The sequence below is a fragment of the Artemia franciscana genome, chromosome 8, assembly GCF_032884065.1.
Source record: "Artemia franciscana chromosome 8, ASM3288406v1, whole genome shotgun sequence".
Lineage (NCBI taxonomy): Eukaryota > Metazoa > Arthropoda > Branchiopoda > Anostraca > Artemiidae > Artemia > Artemia franciscana.
In genome coordinates, this window is record NC_088870.1 from 34,838,778 (window position 1) to 34,866,417 (window position 27,640).

Genomic DNA, 27,640 nt, shown 5'->3' on the forward strand with positions numbered 1-27,640 from the left:
CCAAGCCTCTGACACTTCAAACTTCCTTGAATTTGACACTATAAACAAACTATCTACCATTTTCTTTTTTCTTACAATCCTCCTCTCCCTTCCCAGAAGAAAATCGTTTATGTCTTCCAATTTTTTTTTTTTTTTATGATATATTCTCTGCAAAGACACCCATTCATCAGCAGTAAAAAAAAGAAGAAAAGACGCCGAGTATATCCCCTCCATTTCGTTCTGCTTCCATCTCGGCGTGGCACTAAAATAAACGATTGTTTATTTTATTTTGCCCTTATTTTATTGTAATGACAATATACGGCTGCATTGCTGCCGTCGATTTTTTTTTTTTTTTTTTTTTTTTTTTTTTTTTTTTTTTTTTTTTTTTTTTTTTTTTACCGCCCATTGTGTCCGTCATAATACTATCCTCTACACTTCCAAATATGCTCATTAAAATAAAACAGCTTGTAAAAAACGCCAAGTGTGTCTCGGGGCTAAAGGGCTGTCTGTCTTAACAAAGAGTATCAGAAGTGTATTACAGTAGAGGTAGTTAAAATTTGCTGAAGAGAAGGAGTACGCCACTGATTTACCAAATAGGCGCTGAAAAAGCTACGTGTGTTCTAGGCTTTAAACTGAGTAACATTACTTCAGACCCACAGCCCAAATAAAATTGCTTTCTGAACCTTTTTTAGTAGAAAGATTACATAAACTGTTCATTAAAAGAAAATAAGCATATGCAAATCAGGTTGTATGCAATAAGAGAAGGGCTAGTCAAATATCAATGTATCACTCAATTATAAATACTCCACTACGAAATTAATGGGTGCAATTAACAATTATACTTGCTTTCTTTCGCCCTGCTGTGTATCTAGTACAAAATAATAATAATATTATATCAAAACCTGTTTCTCCCAGCCTTTGGGTAGTTTTGCACTATATTAACTACAAGGCGCCGTAAAACGTCGGCAAAACACATATAATACCGGTAAATACTACTACTAACAACTCATCGCAGCACCAAACCGCCTGAGGCCAAGACAGCTAAGCAAGCTCCTCCTCCATTCCAGTCTATTCAAAACCTCCCTCTTTACTCTCTCCCAGGAAGTTCCCATTCCTCATGAATCTTTTTTATTATGACATCCTCATACCCCAACCACGGACGACCTGCTTCCCGTTTAGCCCTTGGTGGTTTGCCAAAAAGGACAATATTTCATCCTTCATACCCAGAACGTGTACAAGCCATCCAAACCTTTCTTTCATTATAGCCCTAGAAAACTGGACTGAACCGCACTTTTCATACACCCTACTATCTGAAACGGTCAGTCAGCCGGGTACCCAGAACAATTCGTAGCAATTTCTCTGGAAAACATCTACCGGTAAAATACTTGAAATACTGGTAAAATACGTCAAATAACCAATTTTACCGTGGCGTATTTTACTATTTACAACACTAAGAATGACTATTAGCAAATTATTTACCGCTAATTGGGGTTTATAAACATTTGTATTAGAAACTAGATTAAGTTGATTGACCTAAAAAAGTAACAGAACTAAAAGTTGAAGCGCTACTTTGAATCATTCACGTAACTTTGTTCTGTCAGTGGGGGGCCCAGCACCTGCCCACCCTGGCTTTGGATTGAAGTTTAATTTCGCGCATTTTGATACATTTAAATGAATTTGTCAAACAAAAAAAAAGCCATTGAAAACTATTACGTAGGCCTGAAAAAAAATGTTATGTTATCAGAAAAATATTTTTTTGGACAGTTTCCGGTAAACTTGACTTTAAAAAAAATTCAATTCAAGTAAAACTCAAGTTGTGCCAGCTATTGCTCTCACGGAGACTATCTAGCACCTAAGTCTTTCTATATTAAAAATGAGCTGCAAACTAAGAATTAACTTCTAAGATTGGTATCGCGCATTGATTTCCTTAGTATTGTAGAAGTATCTATTTTTCAAAAGAAGATTTTCAAAGTTTTCAAAACCTAATCATAATTTTTGTATCTATCATACAGTTTCGTAAAATACACGTGACTTCAAAACAAAGAAGACTCTTATTTATTTTTAACTGACTACCGATACAGCTTTTCACGTTCATCTTCTCTATCATTCAATTGTGACTCTTGGGCCCGAATTTACCTTCCCAGTACCACAAAATGCAATAATACGCGGAGCATTCAAAAAATTTTGCGAAATTTTTTTCAACAAGGTATTGGCAACTCTTTTCCATGAGTGGGAAGAAGTTGTACTTGTGGACTTTTTAGAAGGTTGAGGGGATCTCTAAATTTTCCTAAAAATACTTTAAGAGGATAGAAGCATCACCTGTAGAGGTTATTTGACATTGAAGGTTATATTCAAAAATCCATTGTAATCATGGATGTTGTAAATCCATTGTAATAGAAAAATCAATAAACAGTACAAAATTCTCATATTGTTTTAATACCCTTGTACTATCAAAAAATATGAGCCATATTTATATGAGACAAACGAAGTATTCCTGCAAAACGTCAAGTTTACAAGAAAAAGTTTATTATCCATTCTTTACAAAACAATAGCCTACACATTTAGGCACAGAGAACAGGTATGTAGCATGGAACTAGCTGATCATTCCAACATTGGAACAGACATTGGTTTCAGTTTAACGTTTTAAACAAGTTTTAATGCTATGCAGAGCAGGCTAGAAAACATGCGCTCTTCTAGATTAAAAATGAACAGCATACTAAGAAATAATTTTTATCGCGCATCAATTTCCTTGGCATTCTAGAAGTAAAAATTTTTCTAAGGAAGATTTTTCAAGGTTTTCAAAATATAGGCGAAATTTTCATATCTCTAACTTATTTCACTAAACACCTCCCTCCCCTCTATGCTAAATACCAAAAGACTTCAGACAAAAAAGTTGGAATATAATCTGACAACTAAAAAATCATCACAGAAAAAAAATGTAAATAGGTTTTTAATACTATGATCCCTCTATAGGCTATACAAATAGTGCTATCCTGTCTATTAAATAGTAAAAATAAGTAAATAATTTAATGAGTAAATAAATAAAATAAAATAAGTTTTTATATAAATAAAGGTTTTTAAATAAATAAAGATTTTTAAATAAAATAAGTAAATATAACAATGAGTAATTCTTCTTTTAATATACGACTTTGAGGAGTTCCAGAGCCAAAATGATCACGCTTCTTCAACCCCTAAGTGGCAACGTGTTGATATCAGGAACATAATTTGGTACGGGGAAGAGGAAAAAACTGCCCCCCCCCCCCAGATCGTAGTTGCCCCCCCCCCCAAGCTGAAATTTATTTTCTCCAAAAATGTTGTCAAAATTAAGATAAACCTGCATAATTCAAGCGTTCGCAGAGACGGGTAAGTCTTTTTTTTTTACATCTTTACCTTTTTTGTTACTATTTGGCTCAGTTTTCAGTTTTACCTGTCATTTTCACTTTATTTGGGAAAAAAAGATCCAACTTTGCCCCTTTCCCAGGATTTTGACGAAATTATTCCTCTGGTTAGGATCTGGATAGATTTAGTGATCTGCTAAGAATGTAGTTGCAAACCATGAATTGGATGACCTCTATTCTCTTTTGAATCAAAATGCTTGACAATGTTAAAACAAAAAGCACATCACATTGACAAAAATAGTAAATTATCTGGAAAATAATAACAGAAGGGATAAAACTGCGATCGAAGAAAAATACCCAAACAGGAATAGCACATTTGACACTCTGATTTGAAGTACAACGGTCCACCAATAGAATCACGACTCTAATAATCTAGAGTAATCTATTGGTGTTTGTAGGACCATAAATTCGTGGCTTATTAAGGGGGCTTGAAAGAGGAATATATGGGAGAAGTCTTGCAAACCTCTAGTTAAGGGTTTTGGACCATAATTATTACAATGATACCGTTTTATACTTCCAAGCTTTTTCAGTTGAAGTATTGTTTTTAGTGCTATATCGCATTTGCGGATGGTAGAATCGATAAAAATCGCGGAAATACGAGCAATAGCTTTCAAAAGTGCATTTAAAATCACTGTAAAAAGTTCTAGTAGCCCACTAGCCACAGCTTTTCCACTTGAGACATGGCAACAAAAGTGGGTTTGATTTTATTTGTACTATTCAAGACACACATAGTTTTCAGTAAAGCACCAATGACACAGTAGGCTTTATACTTTTATAGTGAAAGAAGGAAGCAAAATTCAAACTCTTTGTACATATTTTTTTCCGTTCAAAGCTGGACTTGCATATTAAAAATAAAAATAATAATTTTTCTCTTACCCACTTACAAAAGGGAAAAAGTGGAGTACAAGGAGAAAAACAAAGAGCTACAAAGAACACAAATACAAGAAAAAGAAATAACAATTTAGCAAAAGAGGCGGACGTTTCACTCGTTTTAAGATTTATTTACTCATTTATATTAGTAACTATTATTTGTTTGCTTGCTGTGATTGTTTATTTAATTTCTGTTAATTTTGGGTTTCATTTATGCCTCAATAGCAAAATATTTTTGTTCGTTTAAACCTTCATTTGCATGTTCAACTTAAGCTTCGCTCGTTTCGAGATTTATCTATTCATTTATATTAGTACCTGTTGTATGTTTTTGGTCCGATTGTTTGTTTAAATTATGTTCCTTTTGGGTTTCAATTACTCTTTAATAGTAATATCTGGTTGTTTTGAGTTTGAGTTATTTTAGGTTTCTATTTCTTCTGATCTTTAGTTTAATATGGCCTTTACTTTTCTTCAGAAAAGTTCTTTCTCTGAAAGTTTTTTTTTTTTAATTAATTTCTGTTCGTTTTTGATTGGCTAAGTGTAATAAAGTTTTTCAAAATTCCATATTTCAATTTTTTTTTTCTTTTATCCAAAATGAATTAACAGTTTTGGTAAGAACTAATAAATTAAACTGAATATTGAATATATAATGACACTAGCTGTTGGGGTGGTGCTTCGCGCCACCCCAACACCTAGTTGGAGGGGCGCTTCGCCCCCCGCGTGCGTAAGTCGTTACGCGCCATATTAGTTACGCGCCATTGTAGTTGTGTCCCTGTGTCCCACCTGTGAATATAGATAGATATATATATGTTTTAAACTACGTAAAACTTGCGAATATACAACATTCTTGGCTGTCCCATTGTCTGTGTATATAAATAGATTGGCAGGTTTACCGACTCTTGAACATGCAACATATAATTGTCCATGGGAAAAACAATCTGTATTCAGATCTATACCTCATTATTCTAATGATTGCCCTTGAGCTTTGTTGATGGTGATTGCTAATCGAACATTCCCTGTGTCCCCGTCGTCATTTATATATCCCCCTGTGCCCCCCGGTGTCCCCGTTGTAGTTGTGTCCCAGTCGTCATTTATATTCCCTGTGTCCCGGTCGTCATTTGTGTTCCGGTGTCCCGGTCCGTAGTTTCTCTTTGAGTGTCCCGGTCGTCATTTATATTCCGTGTCCCGGTGCTTTGTTGCTAATCGAACATTCCTTGTGTCTCGGTCGCTTTCTCTTTGAGTGTCCCGGTCGTCATTTATATTCCCTATGTCTCAGTGTCCCGGTCGTCATTTGTGTCCCGATGTCCCGGTCTGTAATTTCGTCAGTCGACAAATATGACGTCAGTCGACACGCAAACATGACGTCACTCGACACACAGACAACTTATTTTTATATATATAGATTAATTGCTGAAAGCTCACCAGCTGACAATTTTGTTTCACCCAGGCCGGATTTAAAGCTTTGATGCCTCTAGGCCCAAGCGTTTTTGCGCTCCGTTTTTGCAAGATTTTCGGGGAAACCGCCAGGGAGCCTGTTGGTAAATCCTTGTCTGGTTTCACTGCAATTTTCATTTTATTTTCAATGTTGTAATAATAACAAAAGAAAATATTTATAATATAATTCCTTTAATAAAGCGCCAAATACGCAGTAGGCCTTATGCTTTTACCGTTAGAGAAACGGGCAGTAACCATACTCTTGTTTGTAGTGAAGACACCATTCAGTAGAAGTACGTAAACCCTACTCCCTGAAAACGATCCCGGTCTAACGACCAATCCTTAATCCAATTCTCACTTGTGTTTGAATTCTGTTCTCCCAGTTATTATAATAAAAACGGTAAACTAAGTTTGCAGAACTTTGTAGCCACTCAAGTAAGAGAATAATAATTCTAAGTAAGAGAATTGGTTATTTAAGTAAGAGAATGATACTTTTACCGTTAGGAAACGGGCAGTGGCCATACTCTTGTTTGTAATGAAGAAACCATTCATTAGAAGTGCATAACCCATACTCCCTGAAGATGATCGCGGTCTAATACTACTACTACTAGTACTAACAACTCACTGCAGCACCAGGCCACCTGAGGCCAACACAGTTACGCACGCTCCTCCTCCATCCCTATCTATTCAAAGCCTCCCTCTTTACACCCCCCAGGAGGTTCCCATTTTCCATCTTTCTTTCCGACATCCTCCCACCCCAGACAAGGACGACCTGCTTTCCGTTTAGTCCTAGACGGTTGGCCGAAAAGGACAATCGTCGACAATCTGTCATCCTTCATCCGCAGAGCGTACCCTAGCCATCTCAACCTTTCTTTCATTATTGCCCTAGAAAGCGGGATTGAACAACATTTTTCGTTCAGCCTACTGTTTGAAATACGGTCAATCAGTCGGGTACCCAGAACAATCCGTAAGGGCCTTAGGGGGGCTAGTTGCCCTCCAATCACTTTTGACTCTTGAGAAAGGCACTAGAAATTCTGATTTACAATCGAATAAGCCTCCTCCGAATTTTATGCGACCATCTCTTCCATAAGAACCTTACACGCCCCCAGGGCACATTTAACAACACTTGCCCCCCCCCCACGATTTTTAGGGGGGCTGTTTTATCCCTGGAGTTTTTGTTATATTAACTTTAGTCTGTTTTGAACAAAAAGGCTATATAAAGAATTCGATTGGACGCATTTAGGGAAAAGAAAGTTAGGAGGGATGGGGGACTAGTCGCCAAAGAATCACTTTTGACCCTTAGAAGGTAAATTAGAACTTTCAGTTTTTAATCATTTGAGTCCATTCCAAAGTATACACGATCACATCTTCCATAAAAACCTGATATGCCCCCGCGACATAAATCACAACCCTTCCCCTCGCTGTGGGGGGAGGAGGTTATGTTGACAACGAAGTTTTGGTTATCTTATCGTTAGACTATTTCAAACAAACCTGCTATCTCAAAGTTTTCATTTGAGTGACTTGAGTGAAAAGATTCAAGTTTTCAGTTTTCATTGGGCGTGAAAGGGCTAGTTGTCCTTGAATCTCTTTCGACTCTTAGAAAGTAAACTAGAACTTTCCGTATCCAATCAAATGAGTCCTCTCTGAAGTTTATACGAGAATCTTTTTCGTAAGAACCATATTTAATTGAATTGAATTTATTTATAACCCGTTATAATACACATGAAAAACGGAGTATAATGTGAATAAAAGAAAAGAGGAAAAAGAAATGACCAAAAAAACTACACAAAAAACTTTGCAACACTTTACCTTACTTAAAAACAATTAAAACATACAAAAGCAAAACATTCATTGAATCAAAATAGCGCTCCATGGGTGCCGACCAATTCTACTATATATGCCCCATGGACATAACTTATAACGCTTGCCCCTGGGCCCTGGGGGGTTGTGTCGACACTGGAGTTTTTGTTTTCTGACCTTTGAACTATTTAAAAACAAATGGCTATCCCAAAATTAGTATCGAATGGGTTTGGGGAAAAAAGGGCGTGGGGAAAACTAGTTGCTCTCCGATCTCTTTTGACTCTTAAAAAGTGAACTAAAACTTTCAATTTCCATTCAAATGAGCCCTCACTGAAGTGTATACGAGCATCCCTTCCATAAGAACCATATATGCTCCCAGAGCATAACTTACAACGCCTGCCCCTGCCCTAGCGGGTTGTGTCGACACCGCAGTTTTTGTTAGACGATCTTTGAATTATTTTTAATAAAATGGCCATCTCAAAATTTTTGGATGCATTTGGAAAAAATGGGCGTGGGGAGGGGGGCTAGTTGCCCTACAGTCATTTTTTACTCTTAAAAAGGGCACTAGAACCTCCAATTTCCAATAGATTGAGCCCCTCCGAAGTTTATTCGACGACCCGTTACAAATGAAGTGCCTCCGGGATAAAAAATAAATAATAAGTAAATAAATAAGTAATAATATATTGGAGCCGTATACTCTGTAACATAGACAACGCTGTAGCGTCACCTCTTATTTGGAACTTGCAGATGGTGGAATTTACGGAAAGTACGTAAATATAAGGAGTAGCTTTTGACTGAGCGATTAAGCATCTCTCTATGATGTTCTTTTAAACCGCTTGCCCTGGGAAAAAAGGAAAAAAACGGAAGACGGATCAGTGCTACTCATGCAAAAAAGTGATTTTCCTTGTTGTTCAAGGTGGGGGACTTTAATTTCCATACAGAGGGTTTCGACTATGCTGATTCGAATGGTTCTAATTTTATTTTGATCTGACGCCATTTTCCAGGCGTCTCAGGCTTTTTTTCGAAATCATCATTAATTTCTTTTCGCAATAAGCTTTTACTTTTAAGACGAACTGAAATAATAGTTACCATTCCCGAATCAGGTTCAGAGGGCAATTTTTTTCACTAAGCATTGTTGTTTTCTAGACACGTTTTAACTTTTGGTTACTGTGGGCTCGCTCTTTACTAGATTGCAACTGCTGCTGCAACCATGAAAGAATCTTATAGAATTTTAATTACATACGAAAAAATAAATAAAACAAACAAAATTCTATGATTTTGCAAAACAATTGATATCTTTTTTTCTTTCTTATCTCTTTAAACAAATACCGTGGAGTACAAAGAACGAGGAAGAAAAAATCTCAAGAAAATGGAAGACCTGCATAAGAATTAATTTGTTACTTTCAGTCTTACCATCATTCCTTCGTGTCGCTCATAAAAACCAAACTTGTTTCAACGCATATAAAAAAGAAATTTAATTAAAAAAATAAGTTACAATTAATATGGCGGTCTTGGTGGTTGATTTGAAGGATAAGTGGGGTAAAAAGAAGCAGTGGGTGGAAACTGGGGATGTTGTCCAGGAAGCTTAGCAGGTGAAGCAGTCCAGGGTCTAGCCGGTGCCGCAGCTGGATACGAAACTTGCTGAAAAAGGAAAATGATGAAAATATTAACAACACTGAGCAACTATTTTAATTTTTTTCTTTCTTTTAGTCAAACAATATGATTTGAGTAATACTAAAACTAAAAACACATCAGAAGGCGTGAATCATCCAGTTTTTTTGTCGGGCTCTGTGTTTCCCACAAAACGAAAAGAAAAAAAGACTTCTAAACTTTGCTACCCGATTTTTTTTTTTTTTTTTTTTTTTAGGTGCGGCGTATGTTTGGAATACATCTTAAAGACATGTTTTCAAAAGCCAGGAGTTTCTTTTCAAGTTGCTCGTCTGAATGCCAGCCTGAGTTGGGGAGAGTACTTCTGGATATGTCAGATTGCAGTTTCATGAATATGCACTTGCCTGGCCGATCTCGCTGGGATGATTCATTATTGTGGATTGCACTTGGATCAACTCCACGAGTTGCTCTATCATTAGGTTGTCACACCGTTGCCTTTCTTTTTTTTGTTGGCGATTCATCTTTAGGCCGAAAGGTTCAGTAGCGTCTCTGACCTGGTTGAGGTATTGCTGGAGCTCTTGCTTGCAGGACTCTAAGAGACTTAAATCGTCTGCAAAAAACATGTCCGAGTCTCTTACTATTTAACTGGATTCCATGCCCGTCACAGGTCCTGAGAATATAATCAGTGATGAGTATAAACAAAAGTGGGGATAACACGCAACCTTGCTTCACCCCTGTCTGTCATGGCGCGGAAGTATTGGGTGTTCACACTTCATTCTGTGTCTTTGTAGAGGGCTTCAATGATTCGGACGAGCATATTGGGAATGCCATAGTATCGGAGGACCTTCCAAAGCCTTCGGTGATCTACGGAATCGAAATCTTTCTCAAAGTCTTAGAAGACAAGTATAGCTTATATTGCCATTCATTCGCTTGTTGTCAGAGCATTCTGAGAGTCAATACAAGATCTTGGCTAGAATCTGTGCTGTTCTTTCTGCAGGTGATCGCTCAGTCCTGGTTGGATTCCATTAAGGAGGATAGTTGCCAGTACTTCGCAAGGTATTGAGACAAAGCTGATATCGCTTGTTTTCGCACTTTTCAGCATGTTTTTTTTTCAATATTTTGACGAGAGTACTTTTCATTCAATAAGCACTAAAGTATTTAAGTACTTAAGTACTGTGGGAAAAAAGGCGGAGAAAGTTACACATCACCTTGGCATTGTGAAAACTTCAGGTAATGGCTAAAATAAGCTAATCTATTCAAGTAGGGTGTCCTCCCTCCTCCATGTAACCTTTGAGACCAAATATAGAAGAATGCAAACAGTTATAGTATTCACATAGCCCAAAAAATTTCAACAGTCACCCCTCATGTTGGTGAGTAGTTATATGAAGACTGACGCTTGATGACAAATTTGCACATTTAACTTCTTATTATAAAAACATCATTCATATTAACCTCACATAGTAAAGAAGAATTCAGTTTTCGTTCTCCAGCCAATTTCTTAAGGGCGAAAGAACTTACTATCGACTAGGACTTTAAGTCATGAGCATGTATGTGCATAGCCAAAACTTCACGAGACATGTACATGAGACCCTTTAGATGGTATGCTGTGTGCATACTACCGAAAAGAATATAATTTTAAATCAGCAGAACAGTATTTTCTAAGAAATTTTTCATCTAATACTATAATAAATGCATGGTTTTAGAGTTGCCAAATAAAAAAGAGGCAAATAAAATAATACGCAGTTCATCTTCAATGGCATTATTTTATTCCACAAGGATCAAAGATATTGTCAATCATATACTCAATTTTAGGCATATAAAATAACAAGCAGTTCACCTCCACTGACATTTTTTTCAGTCCCCAAGGACTAAAAATGTTATTCGTCATATACGAAATTTTGAGCCCGTCATTTTGATAACTAACATATAACAAAAGTTATGTTCTTAACATATACTTTGTTCTGCCCTTGTATTCTTCATGAAATTGCTGATTGATGTTTTTAAGCCACACTTAGCTGCCGTTATCTCTCTCGTTTTGATTATCCACTTATTTTTCTACTCAAACGAATGCCATCTTTAGAAATGCCTCAACCTCTCAAGAAATGCTTGAAGATTCCACGCCATTTTTCAAAATTTCTTCTCAGCTTATTCTGGGGCCATCTAGCCTTTCTCTTGCCTCTTTGCGGTCTCTTCAGTAAAACCTTATAACGACGCGTTCTTTGAGCATCTAGGGAACATATCCTAAACATCGTTTCATATCCTTCGCATCCGTTGGTCTGACATCTCAGCACCAATACTAAGTTGAACGCTTAGGATTTTTGTAAGCGTTTCTCTCAAAGAGCACAAGCTCTGAAATTTTTTCAAATCATCCTATAAAGTTATGGGAAACAGCATAAAAGTTTTTCCTGGAACCTTTTTGCTACATATAAATAACAAAAACAAAAATTGAAAAATGTTCGATTTGAGAATCTTTTTGCTATTTAGGGAATAATTTATAACAATACTATTCTATACATCTTAACTTAGCCTAAGCTTTGTACTTAGAACTGTCCCCAAACAAGTTCTTTGATTAACATTGAGTTTTACAAGAGCTACCCTTGTATTTTTCTTGAAGTAACCACGTTGATGTTCAGAGCCACACTTAGCTACACTGATCTCTCTCATTTTGCTTACCCACTTAGGAATAGACCCATAACCTCCGCACTACTAAGGAGCTTTCATCACTTCTTACTACTCTCATTCCAAAAATGAAGGGAAAAAATAGTAAAGAATCTTGCACTTATTTGGTTTTACACTTGAGATACTAACAAATTATGGAAAAAAATTATCTTATCTCATGTTTGAGAAGAAAATAATACCAACTATTGATTATGACTGACCCAAAAAGTACGGAAATTATTTTTAATTTGAGGGCCCAATTAGAAAAAAAAACGTATTTCATTTGTTTACTTGAATGAAAAGTGCTAAGAAAATCGGTAAAATTTACAATATTCGGGGGAATATTCCTGCGTACATACCTGCGTCGATCATAACCTATTTCTGGATCATATTCTAAGTTTCAGCCTTATTCAGAACCGTTACTCTGCCATACGCTCTTAGGTTGAGCGGAAGACATGTGGGTTTGCTATTCTGCTTTCCAGATCTTTCCCTGCAACTTCATTTTAGGTACCACAATACACGACAAACATATCTACTTCTCCAATCGTTTCATGCCCTATCTTTATACCATCTTGGATAAAATCCTCTGCACTTAAATTTTACAGTTTCGTACGGTTACAATAAGACCTAGTCTAGTGTGTCATTACTTTAAAATTCCAAAAAGAGAAATGACTAATTATAATACTAACTGGTGTTGGATATCCATGGACTGGAGGAATATACTGCGGAATGGTACCAGGTACTGGTGCTTGATGAGCCATTTGTGTCTGAGAGTAGCTTGAATTGACTTGCGAATAAATAGTCTCTAAAAAAGGGAGAAAAAAGAATTAAATTAAAGAATTGAGGTATTTCTTTATGGTAGCTTAATCAAACAATACGTTCTATGAAATAAAAGGAGGCAATGTACTTGTTAAGTCATCAAACCATAGCTCCGACTTGGCACAACTACATTGATTTTTTTTTACTTTGACTTAACGCTCTTGCTCAGCAGGGTCGCCAGCGTAGAGGGAACTGGTTGACAAAGCCGTCAGTCTTCTCCAAGTAGCCCTGTCCAGAGCTAAGGATGGGGCCTCATTTGGGTTGATGTTGCGATTGAGCATGCGTTGGTTTATTACATCAGCCCATCCAGTGCGTGGCCTTCCTCGAGGGCGTTTCCAGCCTTTTTCCGAGGTATTGAAATCCGAGATGATCCTTGCCGGGATACTTAGCGGGAGACGGAGTAGGTAGCCGTACCAACGTAGAGAGCGGGCTTCTACTTGGGTAGAGAGGTTTGCCAGCCTGAAGGTCTTCAGGATCTCAGTATTGCGGATCTTGTCATACCATTTGAAGCCTTCGACTCGACGAAGGTGTCTAGCCTGAACAGCATCGACCCTTCTAAGCTGTGTCTGGGTTATCGGCCATGTCTCAGATGAGTACAGCATGATGCTTGAGACTGTGGCGTTGTAATTATGGCTTTGGTATGGCGGCTAATTTGCGGTTTGTGGAAGACTGCTCCCACGAGTCGTCTGAACAAAGAGCTTGCCTTGGCTGATCTGGCTGAGAGTTTGGCGTCAAGTGTGCCACTTGAAAATATAATTGATCTGAGATATGTGAACTGCCTTACCACATCTACAGCTTGGCCGTCAATCACAACAATTGAGAGCGGTGCTGATGCGGTCTTTTCTATGGGCATGATCTTTGTTTTCATCCAGTTGATTTGCAGTCCAACTCTAGATGCTATGGAGGAGAGCGTCTCGAGTGCAGACTCGAGTTGGTCGAAATCGTCACTAAGGACAGTTATATCGTCCGCAAAGGCAACATCGGACAGAGTCCTCCCAGCATAACTGAAGCCGAAAGGGTGGGCATGGTGCGTCTCGTTCAGGATGTGGTCGATGAGGCAGTTAAACAGCTGAGGTGCAGCAGCGCATCCTTGCCTAACTCCATTTTATATAGGGCAGGAAGAAGAAAGCTTCCGTTAACCAGGACGGCGTTTTCTGTGTTGAGGTAAAGTTCTTTGAATAGGCTGACTATCTTTGCGGGTAGGCCCACAGCTTTCAGGATAGCCAAAGGGATGGTCTGTCAACAGTGTCAAAGGCTGAACGAAAGTCAGTGAAAGCTATGTAGGCTTTTTTGTTGAATTCCACTGTCTCTTCAACGATCCGTCTAACCGTGTGAATCTGCTCAGTTGTCGATCTTCCTGGCATGAATCCGACTTGTTGGGGGCGGCACAGCTACGTTTTCCAGCAAAACAAACGTCTGTGCTTTAATTTATTCGCTCTTGTGTTTTCTCTGTTGCAAGCTCATTCTTATTACGGCTCTTTTTAACAGAGCCAATGAAAAATATATCAACTACAAGAATAGCTACAGGCTGTTAAAAAATGATGAGTTATAAGAATCTTTGAAAAAAATTTCATTTGTGAGAAACCATCCTGATGCTAAGGGAGTACCTTTAATGCAGTAAACCGATGGTTCCTTAAGATAAATTTCCTAAAGTACACAATTCCCTTCTTTTTTTTTATTTAGCGTCAGATCTTTTTACGTACACATAAGAATATCCTATTGCCATAAAGACCTTATTTAACAAAGACGCTAATTTCAAAAGTACTTATTTCGACAAAATTAGGACCGATAAAAAAATCAAAGGTTCTTTTTTAGTCTAATATAACAATTAAGGCCGTGATTAAGTGAACTGATGGAGCTCGAAAATTCTATGTTAAATTGAAAATTTATATTTAAAAAGTACTCAAGTATTCATTAGCGGAAGATGCCGCTTTTAATATCAGGCCATAGCTTCTTGAAGATTCTACAAAATGTTTGAAAGGATTTTGCTCTAATTCCTCTAATTGCTTAGAAATCTTAGAAAATGTCTAGGTCTTTTTCACAAGTGTACTCTATGAAGGATATTGCTTTTGGAACAAAATCGGTACTATCATGAGCAGAAGACAATAACCTGTAAGATGATTGGAACCATTTTTCTATGTATTTTCCTGTTTTCTAACAGTCCCATAGAATATTTTCAGCTACCTGAAATTTTTACAAGTCGGTTGCCAGAAAGAATCATTTCAGATCGCCGATAATACCCCCTAGAGACCAAAATGACAAGCTGGTATAATCAGCTGCTTGTTAATAGTGTGAAATTTTCATAAATTATTTTATGGAATAAATTATTTTATGAAGAAACCTAGAAATGAGAAATAGTCAGTAACGTTGTGCACAGAAAGCCAAATTCATGGGGAAAATTAAATCAAAGCGAGGTATGCAACTGCGAAACTACAAAAAATTTGGGGATAGGCGAGTGGATAAAGAACCGAAAAGAGGCTTAGACGGACTGTTGCATGGAAGTTGGAAAGAAAGGACTGGTCAACCTCAAACGAGGCCACGACTACTTTTACCAAGTACAATGTCAGCTTGAATGTGCTCAGCTAGATACTTGCTTTTTCATGATTTTTACCCAGAAAGACTTCTACATTGAAAAGATAGACCGCGATCCAGGCTTTTGGACCGAAAAGATTTTTCCCAAGCTGAAAGGATTCTTCATGGATGCTTTGATCCCAGAGTTCCATGGGGGCTTCCAATACGAGAGCCGTACTTATAAGATTAATCGTCTAGTACCGGTAACAGGAAAATTCATTTTCCTTACATTCTATCCTTCTTTGTATTTACATACTTAATTGTATTGTCATTTGAAATAAAATACCTTTGTTTATATTGCTTGTACTCCAACTTTATCAAACAGTTCGTGGTAACGAACTGTAGTAAAGAGCGACTCGGCTCAATAGTAACCAAAACTCTAAAAAATGGAATTTTGATACCAATAGCTACATCAAAAGAATCGCATTTTAATGCTGATTTTAAATATATAAGCTTCGTCAAGTTTAGTCTTACCCATCAAAAGTTACGAGCCTGAGAAAATTTGCTTTATTTTAGAAAACAGGGGGAAACAACCCCTAAAAGTCATAGAACCCTACTGTAGAAGTTTCAAGCTCCTATCTACAAAAATGTGGAATTTTGTATTTTTTGTCAGAAGGCAGATCACAGATGCGTGTTTATTTGTTGTTTTTTTTTTTCAGGGGTGATCGTATCGACCCAAATTTCCATGAAGGGAACGCAGGATTTTCTAGCATTATTTAAAAAAATAATGAAAAAATAAATATGACAAAGTTTTTTCAACTGAAAGTAAGGAGCAGCATTAAAACTTAAAAGGAACAGAAATTATTACGCATATGAGGGGCTAACCTCCTCCTAATACTTCGCTCTTTACGCTAAAGTATTTTTAGAAATTTCAACTATTTATTCTACGGCTTTTGTGATTCAGGGGTCATTCTTAAGAAATCGGGACAAAATTTAAGCTTTAGCGTGAAGAGCGAGGTACTGACGAGGGGGTGAACCCCCTCATATATGTAATAAAAATATGAGAATACAGAAGTTCCTTGCGTAAGCTAATTTGTAAGTTACGTATATCTTTAACTAATAAAATTAAAAGTTAAAAAATTAAAAGTTCTAGTTGCCTTTTTAGGTAACCAAATAATCGGAGGGCAACAAGACCTCCTTCCCCGCTCCTTTTTTTTGTCAAAATCATTCGATCAAAACTATGAGAAAGCCATTTAGCCGAAAAAAATAAATATGCAAATCTCGTTTTAATTATTCATCTGCGGAGAGCATAAATCAAAACATGCATTGATTAAAAAACGTTCAGAAATTAAATTAAACAAAAACAAGTGTTTTTTAACTTCAAGTAAGGAGTGACATTAAAACATGAAACGAACAGAAATTACTTCATATATGAAAGGGGCTGCTTCCTCATCAACACCCCGCTCTTCACGCTAAAGTCTGACTCTTTCTCTTGACTCTATTTTTTAAAACAGTAAAAAACTTCAGCGTAAAGAGCGGGGTGTTCACGAGGAAGCAGTCCCTTTCATATACGAAGTAATTTCTGTTCGTTTTAAGTTTTAATGTCACGCCTTACTTTCAGTTAATTTTTTTTTAATTTAATTTGTAAGAAAACTTTGGTTTTCTAAGAATCCTCGAAGAAAGCTTTCAACTAAGTTCGGTGTTTAGTTTCGAATTAATCAACTGAGGTATTTTAAATAGCCTATCCCTAGGAAAAAAAAGTGGGAAAACCAATAAAGTTTAAAATGCACCCTATGCATGACGTCACAGTTGCATATACATGGGCATTTTGTATTTGAGAATGATAGTGCTCTTTTGCTAATTTTCTCTTCTCCCTTGGTCGTTAACCAAGCTTTGCAAGACGCAGCCAAATATATTACTATTTCTCGGCTGAAGCATCTCGCCAAAGGAAGCTGTCTATCAAAACTTTTGACAAGACTTGATAATTGGTGCTATTTGAAGTTTTGACAATCGACGGTCTCTAGAGAATTAAAAGACAGAAGGCTAACCTAACTTCAATTTTGAAGTTCACTTAAGTTTTCAAGTTCACTTAATCACGGCCTTAATTTTCTGAAGTGAGGTTATTTCACACACTCAACCCTACAACCGAATACTAAAAATTTTGGATACCCCGCCTCCTCACCCCCTAGACGATTGGTACATTGAAAAGAATTATACCTCTATCGTTTATTTTATGGACTCCGATAAATTGAGCCTCTAAAAAGCTCCAATACTGAAGAAGTTTTCCTTACCTATTCGTTTTCCTTCCGCCTGGGGCTGAACGGGAGTTTGAGGTTGTGAGGGTGGCTTTTGAACAGTTGGGGAGTCGGGTCGATCATTTACCCCCACATTTTGATATAAATCCAAAACTTGATGACATATATCTAAAATACAAATAAAATACACGGTAATAAATACAACAATTTCAAAAATTTGTCAAACCATTGAAGTCTTTTTCTTAAATCAGTTCTATTTAATTGACAATAAATGTTTTATGCAGCAGCCTATTTATCTGTTGCTCCATCTGTTGACAGAGTATCAACTTTAAATGCGCTCGATCAGCGTGGTCTACAGGTACAAAGAAGTTTATAAAATCAAAACATTGCCACAAATGTTAAGAAACAAACAAGAAACAATATCCAGCAAAGACACCATGAGATACCAAAATAGAAGCTGGCAATATTGTCATTCAGATCAATTAAAAGTAGCTAAATCAGCTTCAAAATAAAATACCCGCGATTTTTATAATGAATTCTGAATTTCATAAGCTTGGCAATTATGAATGATTCCATGCACTTCGTTCTGATTTGAATTAATTGCACACCTGGTAACAGTGACCGTTCTGGCTTCTTTTGCGCCCAGGACAAAATATTGATTAGCCCCCCCCCTTCTCCCACAAAATTGTCAGGCCAAATTTTAACCAAATTAACGTTTATTAACAAAACTATATTCAATTTATTAATTAATCAATAGTTTATCATTTAAATATTTATTAATTTGTTATTTAGATAATTTAATTACTTTGTTTATTTTAATTTTATTTTAACAATTTTATTTCAGTATTCTTTAATTTTGTTTTATTTTATCAATTAGTTAATATTTCATTAATTATTTTCATTCATTAACTGCGGCCTTTACCTTTTTTAATAATAGTAAAATTTCTAAAATTACCAAACGATTATAACCGTTAGATTATTTATTTGATATTTTTCGCCCCTAAAATTTCTGTGCCCAGGGCAAGTGCCCCCTTCGTCCCTACCCTAAAACCGCCTCTGACTAGTAGTAATTCTTCTTTTTATTTATATACATAACTTTAAACTTCTGACAGAATTTTTACAGAGTAAACTCGTACATTGTTTCACTTCCAAGGGTATGCCAAATGGGCCTTCTTTTCCATTTCGTGTGATTGATGGGTAATTTTAAACTTTTTTCGGTGTTGATAGCACATGATCTAAGATTAATAAAGTTTAAGTTTACACTAAATACTGTTGCTCCATTTACTAGCTATTTAAGCTTAACTTTAGTCGTTCTTTTTACCTCGTTAAACCATATTTTCACTCAATTAAATTTGAACACAGTAACAAAAAATAAACTTATAGCTCAGGAAGACAAGTGCGCAGTAAACTGTCATCTATGAAATTTTCAGGGCTTGGATAGATTTCCACAGGAGAAAAAAATTAATTACTCCATTTTTTTTCCCGCATTAAACTATAAGAAGATCAATACTTTTCAGCAAATAAAAACTAGTATAAATATCTACAATTTTAACGAATTTCAAGTCAAATATAGTAAAACTAAGAAGACTACTGTATAGTAAGTCGTCATCTATAGAATTTTCAGAACTAAGATAGACTTTTACATGAGACAAAAAAAAGTCAAATGCTCCAGCTTCTTTGCATTTTTACGCACTAAACAACAAAAACATTAATATATTTCAGCAAAAACAAACTAGTAAATATATCAGCATTTTTGTCCGATTATGAGTGAAAAACCTTAAAACTAAGACTAGAAACTCAAGACGGTAAAATTAAAGTTAATGGAGCGTTTCCGAGAAAACCTCGAAGCGTTAAATACTTCTCCAATTTGATTCTGCGCCACCGTGACGCAACAGGCACTAGTGCTCAGTACATTTTAATCCTTTTTACTTTAACCAGGTGACGCTAGAAGTGTTTGATGCCTTAATGTATTTTGGACATTAATTGCTTTTAATGTCAACAAGTTATTTTTATTAATGCAAGATATATGCATTTATATTCAAATTTGATAAATAAATATTCTGAAAGATAATTTACCCCTAAGTCATAATGATTAAGCAACTAATCATTTCAAATATTGGGTATATATAAAAACAATATATTAGGTGTAAATACGAAGATTTTCATTGGCCACTCAGCAGTCAGTAATAGCAACATTAAACAGGCAAGTTTAGATCCAAGCAATGTAGCCAGTCGAGGGTGTAGCTAGAGGTCGTTTTGGATGGGCAGGGTACACACAAAACCGACTTATGTAATAACATGCATTACATTGATAATTGATTTGAAATGGTATACAATTCTCCTTACCTATGACAATAGCCAAGGGCAAATAGACTTCACCTTTGGCAAAATGGTTGTGAGAAATATGTTGGAACTAGTGTGAAATACAGGATGAGAATGAAAATATTAGAACTAAAGTTTAACTACAGCAAAACCAAAGTCACAGGTAAATAAGTGCATATAAGTAAGCATTAAATATAGATACATATGTAAGGTATATCTATTACAACCTAAGGATTATTGCAAGAATAAAAAAAAAAAAAAAAAAAAAAAACAGATATTGCCCACTGTTGCAATGAAAATAAAGATGCTATTTTGTATGTCACCATCAATTATTAAAATATCTCGTACAATGCAAGACATAAAACTTAGATTATGAACGCATCGAAAAAATTGATTTTCAGCCAAGGCATCACCTTTTGGCTTTGGCAAAAACAGAGTTATTGGTGGAATTATCTGGAACACTCCATATGTTTAAACAGACAGGCATTTGACAGGCATTGTCAAACAGATAGACTTGAGACGATACAAAAAAGAGCTGTAAAAATTATATTCGGATAGAACTACTCAACTTACGAGGATGCACTGAAACAACTCAATTTGGATTCACTTGATAGTCGTAGACATGGCTTAACATATAGATTTGGACTAAATTGTTTGAATTCCCCAACTCATTGTCGTCTACTACCCAACCTTGAGAGCCCCCCAACTGAAGGACCAGTTACTAGACTCCGACAAATAAAAAAGAATTGTCCACAGTTACTGACTTGCTCAGTCTATAGTACTGAGAGATATCGTAAATCATTTGTTCCCTATTTTACCCGTCATTTTAATAATATTGACGCGACTGATATTTAATGTTTGATTAATATAATGTTTGTTTAAATTTTCCTGTGAGTGTTTTTGAAGGCATAAATTATTTTTGTCATGACATGATAATGTAAACATGCTCCGGCTATTGTAGTGAATAAATATATCCTATTCTATTTTATGAATACATCAAAACATGACTATAAGAAATTCTACCAGGTTCTCATTTTTATATAGCTTATGTGCGGTAAAATCAAAGCAAAAACGCTTAGTTACCCTCAAGTAATTCTTGGGTCACTTCTTCAACGTATTTCTCCCACCACTTCCTCTGTCCAATGATTTTGCCTTCCCAATCAAGTATCTCGCATTTCTGAAGCTTACAGGCTAAATACATCAAAGCCACGGCTATTATTTCCGGCTCCCATTGCAAACAAAGTGTTGTACATAAGCTGAAAAAGGGTTGAAGAAAGAGATTGAGCAAACAGGTAAAATGATGCTAGAACATGGATTAACAAACATATAGGGATAGATATAAGGGTATTTATCCTCAATGAGCTTGAGAAAAAATACATAGGGGGTTACGCAGAATCGACATATGCCAAACAAAGACATACGAGCGTTATCATAAATTATTTATAAGACATAGAAAAGGATACAAAAAGATGTTCAATAGACATAGACTTGGCTCAAATAACTGAAAATTCTCAAAGAAAAAAAAAACAAAAAAAACCGAGTTCCGCAAAAATTTATTGCTCTTAAGGTATACAAATCAGGAAAAAGCAATTATACTTAAAACGTTAAATTCAGAATGCATAGCTAAAATAAGTGATTTTTGGTAGCTTGCAATCAAAGCTCTCAACTAATTCTTGTTTTTGCATGTATTATTTTTTGTTTATCAGAATTAATATTAATACCTTTTTGGCAAATTACTCTAAATAAATCTTAAACAATGTCTGACTTCTGCTCCAAGGAACGGCAATACTATTCAAAATTTTCATCACCTATCAAAAAGTTCGTGGTAACGATCTGTAAGTAAGGAGCAACCCGACTCAATAGTAATTGAAACTCTAAAAAATGGAATTTTGATACATCAAAGAATCGATTTTTATGCTGATTTGAAATATATAAGTTTCATCAAGTTCAATGTTACCCACCAAAAGTTGCAAGCCTGAGAAAATTTGCCTTATTTTTGAAAAAAGGAGAAAACACTCCCCAAAAGTCATAGAATCTTAATGAAAATCACACCATCAGATTCGGCGCATCAGAGAAACATACTGTAGAAGTTTCAAGCTCTTATCTGCAAAAGTATAGAATTTGTATTTTTTGCAAGAAGGATTCGTGTTTATTTAGTTTTTTTCCACCAAGGGTGATCGTATCGATCCATTGGTCCTAGAATATCACGGGAGGGCTGATTTAAACGGTAATTAAAAGTTCCAATCCCTTTTTAAGTGACCAAAAACATTGGAGGGCAACTAGGCCCCCTCCCACTCTAATTTTTCCGATAGTCACCCGACCAAAATTTTGAGATAGCCATATTGTTCAACATATCCGAAAAATCTAATAACTATGTCTTTGAGGATGACTTAACCCTCCCCGAGGGAATGGCTGCCAATTGTAAACTTTGCCCATTGTTTACATATACTCTAGGTTTTTGCGAAGTATACAGGCGTTTTCAGGGGGATTTTTTTTCTGGTGGAGAAGGGGTTACTTGGGAGGATCTTTCCCAGAGGAATTTTTCGTGGGATAAGGGAATTTCCCATGAAAGGGACGCCGGATTTCCCAGCATTATTTACAAAACGATCAGAAATTAAATTAAAAAACTAGTTGTTTCAACTTAAACTAAGGAGCAACATTAAAACTTAAAAGAACAAAAGTTATCACGTATATGAGAGGGTTCACCCGCTCGTCAATGCCTCGCTCTTTACGCTAAAGTCTTTTATAGTACTTTCAAAAGTGCTATTTATTTTAATTAAATAACCTTTGTGATTCAGGGGTTACTCTTAAAGAATTGGGAAAAAAGTCGAACTTTAACGTAAAGAGCGAGGCATTGATGAGGGGGTGAACTATCTCATATCCGTAATAATTTCTGTTCATTTTAAGTTTTAAGGTGCTCTTTACCTTCAGATTCAAAAACCTGTTTTTTGAAGTTTAATTTCGGTACAAGTCCGTCTTCCCTTGTTTCTACTTTATTTGCATCTGTAACTTTTATCTAAAACTATAAGCGTAAAGGTGGACCTTTGACAAGTCCCACCTGGCAGTTAAGTCCAGAGGGCACAGATCACTAAAATTAGCACAACTTTGCCGGTAAAATTAGCTAAAGAATTGTGTCTGGCTGAGAGATGAGCGTAGCACTCTGGTGCCATGATAGGAGTTTTTGCTGTAGTGGAGTCAAAGCAGGGTGTATAGGCAGCCGAATTTTGTCTAGTTTCGTAGCTCTTCACAAGCATTCCTATCTACGAGTCGGTGACGAAGATGAAACTATAAATAAGGACTAAAAATACTTAAAGACCACTTGAAGAGGAGGAGCAAAATATAAGCCTTGAAGAGGGTGGACAAAGGAGTTTTCAACAGCCTGTCAGCCTCGAGCAACTTTACGCTGTGGCGTCAGCCATTCTAGCTGAGTGGTAAGCACACTAAACTTGAAATCGTTTTTCCATAAGAACAGGGGTTTGAGTCCTAGTGTCACTGGTTATTTGGTTTGGAAAGGGGGTCATTGGCGTAAGTCTATAAACTCGGCCAGAGCCTGATCATCTCTAAATCGGTACATGGAGAAACCTGGGGAACTTAAATAGAAAGGGTGTACGAAAGCACATAATTTCTGGCCCCCATTGCACTTCATAGCTGAAGGGTGAGGAACGGCAATTAGCCGGTCCTGTTTGGACTCTAAGAGTCTAGGGCCGCCCCCTTTCCTCCTCTTTCAAATATTTTATGCACTATAGATAATTTCTAACGTTTAAATGTTTTATACCAAGAAACACCAATTCAGCTGTCCTATACTTTATTTATTATTGTTAAATACTGATTATATTATATCTATAAATATTTTACTGTTTCTTGTTAAACTATTTTCTTCATTTTATTTCATTTTCATGTATTTTTGTTTTTAAATAGATTTTTATCTTACCTAATTTTTTTTTTTAATATAAAAGCATATTATTTTCTTCCTGGTTTAGTTAGTTTATTTTTAAAGAAAAACAAAGATGCTATGATGACTCACAAATACATGAGTTTTAATACCCCCCCCCCCCCATCCCAGGAGAGTGGAGCGTTTACCACCTTTGGTCTTACCTATCATTAACAAAGGTCCACGCCATCTGAATTATTTTGTTCTTTTTCTCCTGGTCAACTTTAAAGCTTTTTCCATAGCTTAGAAGATATCTATAGGGATGTTCAACTTGCAAATCAAACTGGATAGTCTGCAGTAAAATCCTTTCTAGTGTCATTATTTCCTCCTAGAAAATGTAACAAAAAATATGTGTCAGGATGCCAACACATATAGAACACGAAGAAGCAAAGAAAATACAAAGTGGAAAGAAGAAGTAAAAAGGTATAAGAATAAAAGAAAGACAGCTAGAAAAATAATTTTAGAAGAAGAAAACTATTTTTTCTGGATGGAATTGGGTTTCAGATAAAAACCTATTTTCTATGTTCCAAATCAAATGAAATGGAACAGATATAGACAAATTGGCAGTTATCTGTACAAATTTAGCACAAACTAATTTATTAAGGCCAGACCAAAGATAATGAGCTATCAATAGAGATCATTGTTACTTTCAAACCATTTCTTCTAAACTCAGATCAAAATTTCAGAAGTATATCTAATGCGCGCACTCTCTTGTTAAGGAGAGGAATGTAAATAATAACATTCTGAAAGTTAACAATCCACCATTTTTTTTGAAGATATACTAATTTGTTACCTAGTGATATAAATATGACTAAACAAACCACTTTAACAGTCTGCAGCTTCTTTTTCAAAGATTTATCTCATACTATATCAACACTATGTTAAATATTCAATGCTGGTAATAGTCAATACAAAATTACTAGTTCAATATTAGATAAAGAAAATCTTCATTTAAACGCACAGAAATTGACCCAGATATCTAATACTACTATCTAATGATCTAGTAATTATGCATTTGTTTACCTAACTCTGTTCTAAAACAGTTATTTTTAGCCATAGTAACACTGCCACTGTGTCACATCGTTTGTTGAACTCGAGATTTTCTTATGAATAAACCAGAGGCGCCATTTGGGCCAAATCTTGGGGTGGGCATGAACTTCATTTTGGCCCCCCCCCAACTTTCACGTAAGAAAAAATGTGAGTTTTGGCAGCACATCGATCGAATATTCTAGGTAAAAACTCATTTTCAGCACCCGTGTGTTGCATGGAAATGTACTGTAACCGACTGTGGAACTTAGCCACACTGACCTCTAAGATTAATTATAACATCAAAGATCATAATCAGCGAGGTTAAGTGATTAAACTGAAAGTGGAAAATTCAACCAGACTAAAAGCTGGCCCTCCTCAGCGAGAAACTTTCTTGTTTAAGTAAACAATACGTCGGTGAAAGTAATGGGCGTGCAATTGATTTCAAATCAATTGGGCAGAATGGATTATTATGGCCGGCAAAGGGCCCTTTGTGGTGAAAGCTTGGGCCCCCTGAAAAATCTGGGGTTTGCCCACCCCTGACCCCCGCCCCCAAATGGCGCCTCTGGAATAAACATTTGCTCAAGTTTATCAATTTGATTTGTTCGGAAAACTAAAAAAATACACAAGTATTCATCCGAAATTGAAAGAAGGAAGGCTAAGACTCGGAAAAAAGAGAACAAGGAGCTGAAAATCAGCATGTTGGCGTTATTGAGCCATTGGCGTTGGCGTTATTGAGCCTCTAAAATCTGGTCTTATTAAATTTTATTCTCAAATCCATCCATGCATAAAATTTGCAGTTAAAGCCAGAATGACACCAATATTCGTCCTTAAAAAGGCCTTTTCGCTTTCAATTAACAAGCGGGCTCGTTTTCTTTACAGTATTTGTTTCTGCTTTCTTTTGGAAGGTTAGTTTTTCATAATAGTGTTAGCATTGAACGCGACTTGGCGGAGATGGTTGCCAAAATATTTGGTTTTATTTCGTCGTGTCCCTGTCCCTAGCAGAAAATATTCTTCGTTTGAATTGTCTTGTTCTTGTGTATAATTTTTCGTTTTTCATCATCATGTCTAGTATATATGGTCTAAGAAGTTTTTTAAGACAAGCTTATGAAGGAACAATATTAGGTAACAAAAATATAGATTAATTGGATAGCTTCACTTCCTAGGCATGCTTATTACCAAGGGTATGGGATGCAGGGAGGATATAAATATTAAAATAGCCAAGACGCGTGGAATTCCTTTTGCAGTTGAAAAAGGTTTGGCGGAATAACAAAATTAGTCTTAGAACTAAGATTGGGATACCAGAGCCCAGAGTGACAAAACTAGTAAGGTATGACTTCGAAAGGTAGTCGCTTCGGAAGGCTGAGGAAGATATGTTAGATGTTTTACAGAGGAATTGTCTACCTGGTGGTTCAAACCTTCATTTGAGTGACCGTATATCAAGCAATAGGCTTTACGAAATATGTGGTTTGATCCCAGTTTCTTGGTCTATAATGAAAGATAGGCTAAGACAATTACGTACCATTTTACGGATTAAGTTTGGGTATGTTGCTAGAAGTTTTTGGCGATCCAGCTAGGGACATGCTCGAATTAAGCAAGAAGAATAAATATGAAAAGTTTTAAACAAAACAGGAGCTTTATGGGAGGGAGTGACGAGTAAAACTCCTAATAGAGTGGGGTGGAGGAACGTGCCCAGGTATGTTGAACTCAACCTGCTTGTTATTGCAATAATTTATCAGTAGTAGTAGTAACTTCTATACGAAGAACCATCACTGAACAGTCAAGAAATAAACTGAAAACGAAATTTGAACGAACCTTGGGATCTTCTCCAAAGGTTGCATATTGCTTTTCGGTAAGGACAGTTTTTGCATGTTTGATTACATCTTTGCACTTTTTTGGAGTTTCTTCCACTTTTCCAGCTAGAAAGAGGCAGCAACAAGCTGTTACCTAAAAAAAAATATTCTTTTTGATATAGAGACAACCAAAATTAATTAACTGTTATTAATTAACTCATCATTAATGAATTAACTGATAATTAATAAAATCATTATTAATTAACTAGAATTAATTACTGATAAAAAATAACACGTGGCAAAAAGTGGACATAATTCTATATCTTTTCTTTTTTACTTGTTAATGAGGAAGAGGAGTCATTAACATGGAAGGTAGGAAGGTAGATTGTACCTGCTAAACACAACATGGTATAATTTGATATATTAGATGGATGAACCTGATAGATTACGACTGCGTTGGTTCAGTCTGAAAAACAAAATAACAACAATAAGGCGGACAGTTTCGTAACCACATAAAATTTATGTCCCAAATAGTTAATACCCCAAACAAGTCATTGCAGAACAGACGCAATTCAATAGTTGAACAAAACAAAACCAGTGAAGTAAAAAAATTACAAGACCCAACAATTATTTGGCATCCTTAAGTCTTTGCACATAGAAACAATATGAAAAAAAAGAATTGTACTGCACATTAGGACGGTAAAGACTGGAGGTCTTGACGCCAGATGTGCAGATGGTACATGGGGGTTTAAACAGTACTTTTAGGTTGGTTCAACTTGTGACGTATGCTTCGTACTGGATATATTATTTGAAATATATTTTGAGAAATTAAATTGTATTAGATTTTCTTTTCGCCATTAGTTGGGACTAGAATGTGCTTCCGGCGATTACAGAAACGGCTAATACAGCAATTTTAGAATAGACGTGAGAAGTAGTTTTTGGAAGTGGGAAATGAGGAACCATAGTCTGTGTGGTCTTGTTTTGGCAAGAAAATGTGATCTTTGATATTGATTTTTATTATTAATTATTATTAAAGCAACTTAGTTTTATTAAAGTTACTTAGATTGTTGCTGGCGTCCGTCTTAACAGCTTTCTTTCTTCTTGGACGGCAACGTTTTAAATGATTAAACGGAAATACTTTTTAAATAAATTCAAAAATTCAAATAATTTAAAAGTTGCCGAAACAGTAGAAGGGACAGTAGGAAGCTAATAATAGAATAATTAGACTCTGGAGGGAGA

The 27,640-nt window shown here is 36.0% G+C and overlaps 1 protein-coding gene across 2 annotated transcripts in view; it reads right to left on the reverse strand.

Annotated features, from left to right (window-relative positions):
• Positions 1 to 8,938: 8,938 nt before the first annotated feature.
• LOC136030340 (cyclin-K-like) overlaps positions 8,939 to 27,640 on the reverse strand; it is a 51,255-nt gene continuing 32,553 nt past the window's right edge. For both annotated transcript variants that reach the window (XM_065709257.1, XM_065709258.1), the window contains exons 4-9: positions 26,424 to 26,555; positions 23,747 to 23,910; positions 20,735 to 20,907; positions 17,366 to 17,497; positions 12,434 to 12,549; positions 8,939 to 9,119 (exon numbers count right to left, since the gene is read on the reverse strand). In XM_065709257.1, the coding sequence (XP_065565329.1) occupies positions 8,976 to 9,119; positions 12,434 to 12,549; positions 17,366 to 17,497; positions 20,735 to 20,907; positions 23,747 to 23,910; positions 26,424 to 26,555 (861 nt within the window). In that variant the 3' untranslated portion in view covers positions 8,939 to 8,975. The remainder of the gene's footprint in view (positions 9,120 to 12,433; positions 12,550 to 17,365; positions 17,498 to 20,734; positions 20,908 to 23,746; positions 23,911 to 26,423; positions 26,556 to 27,640) is intronic.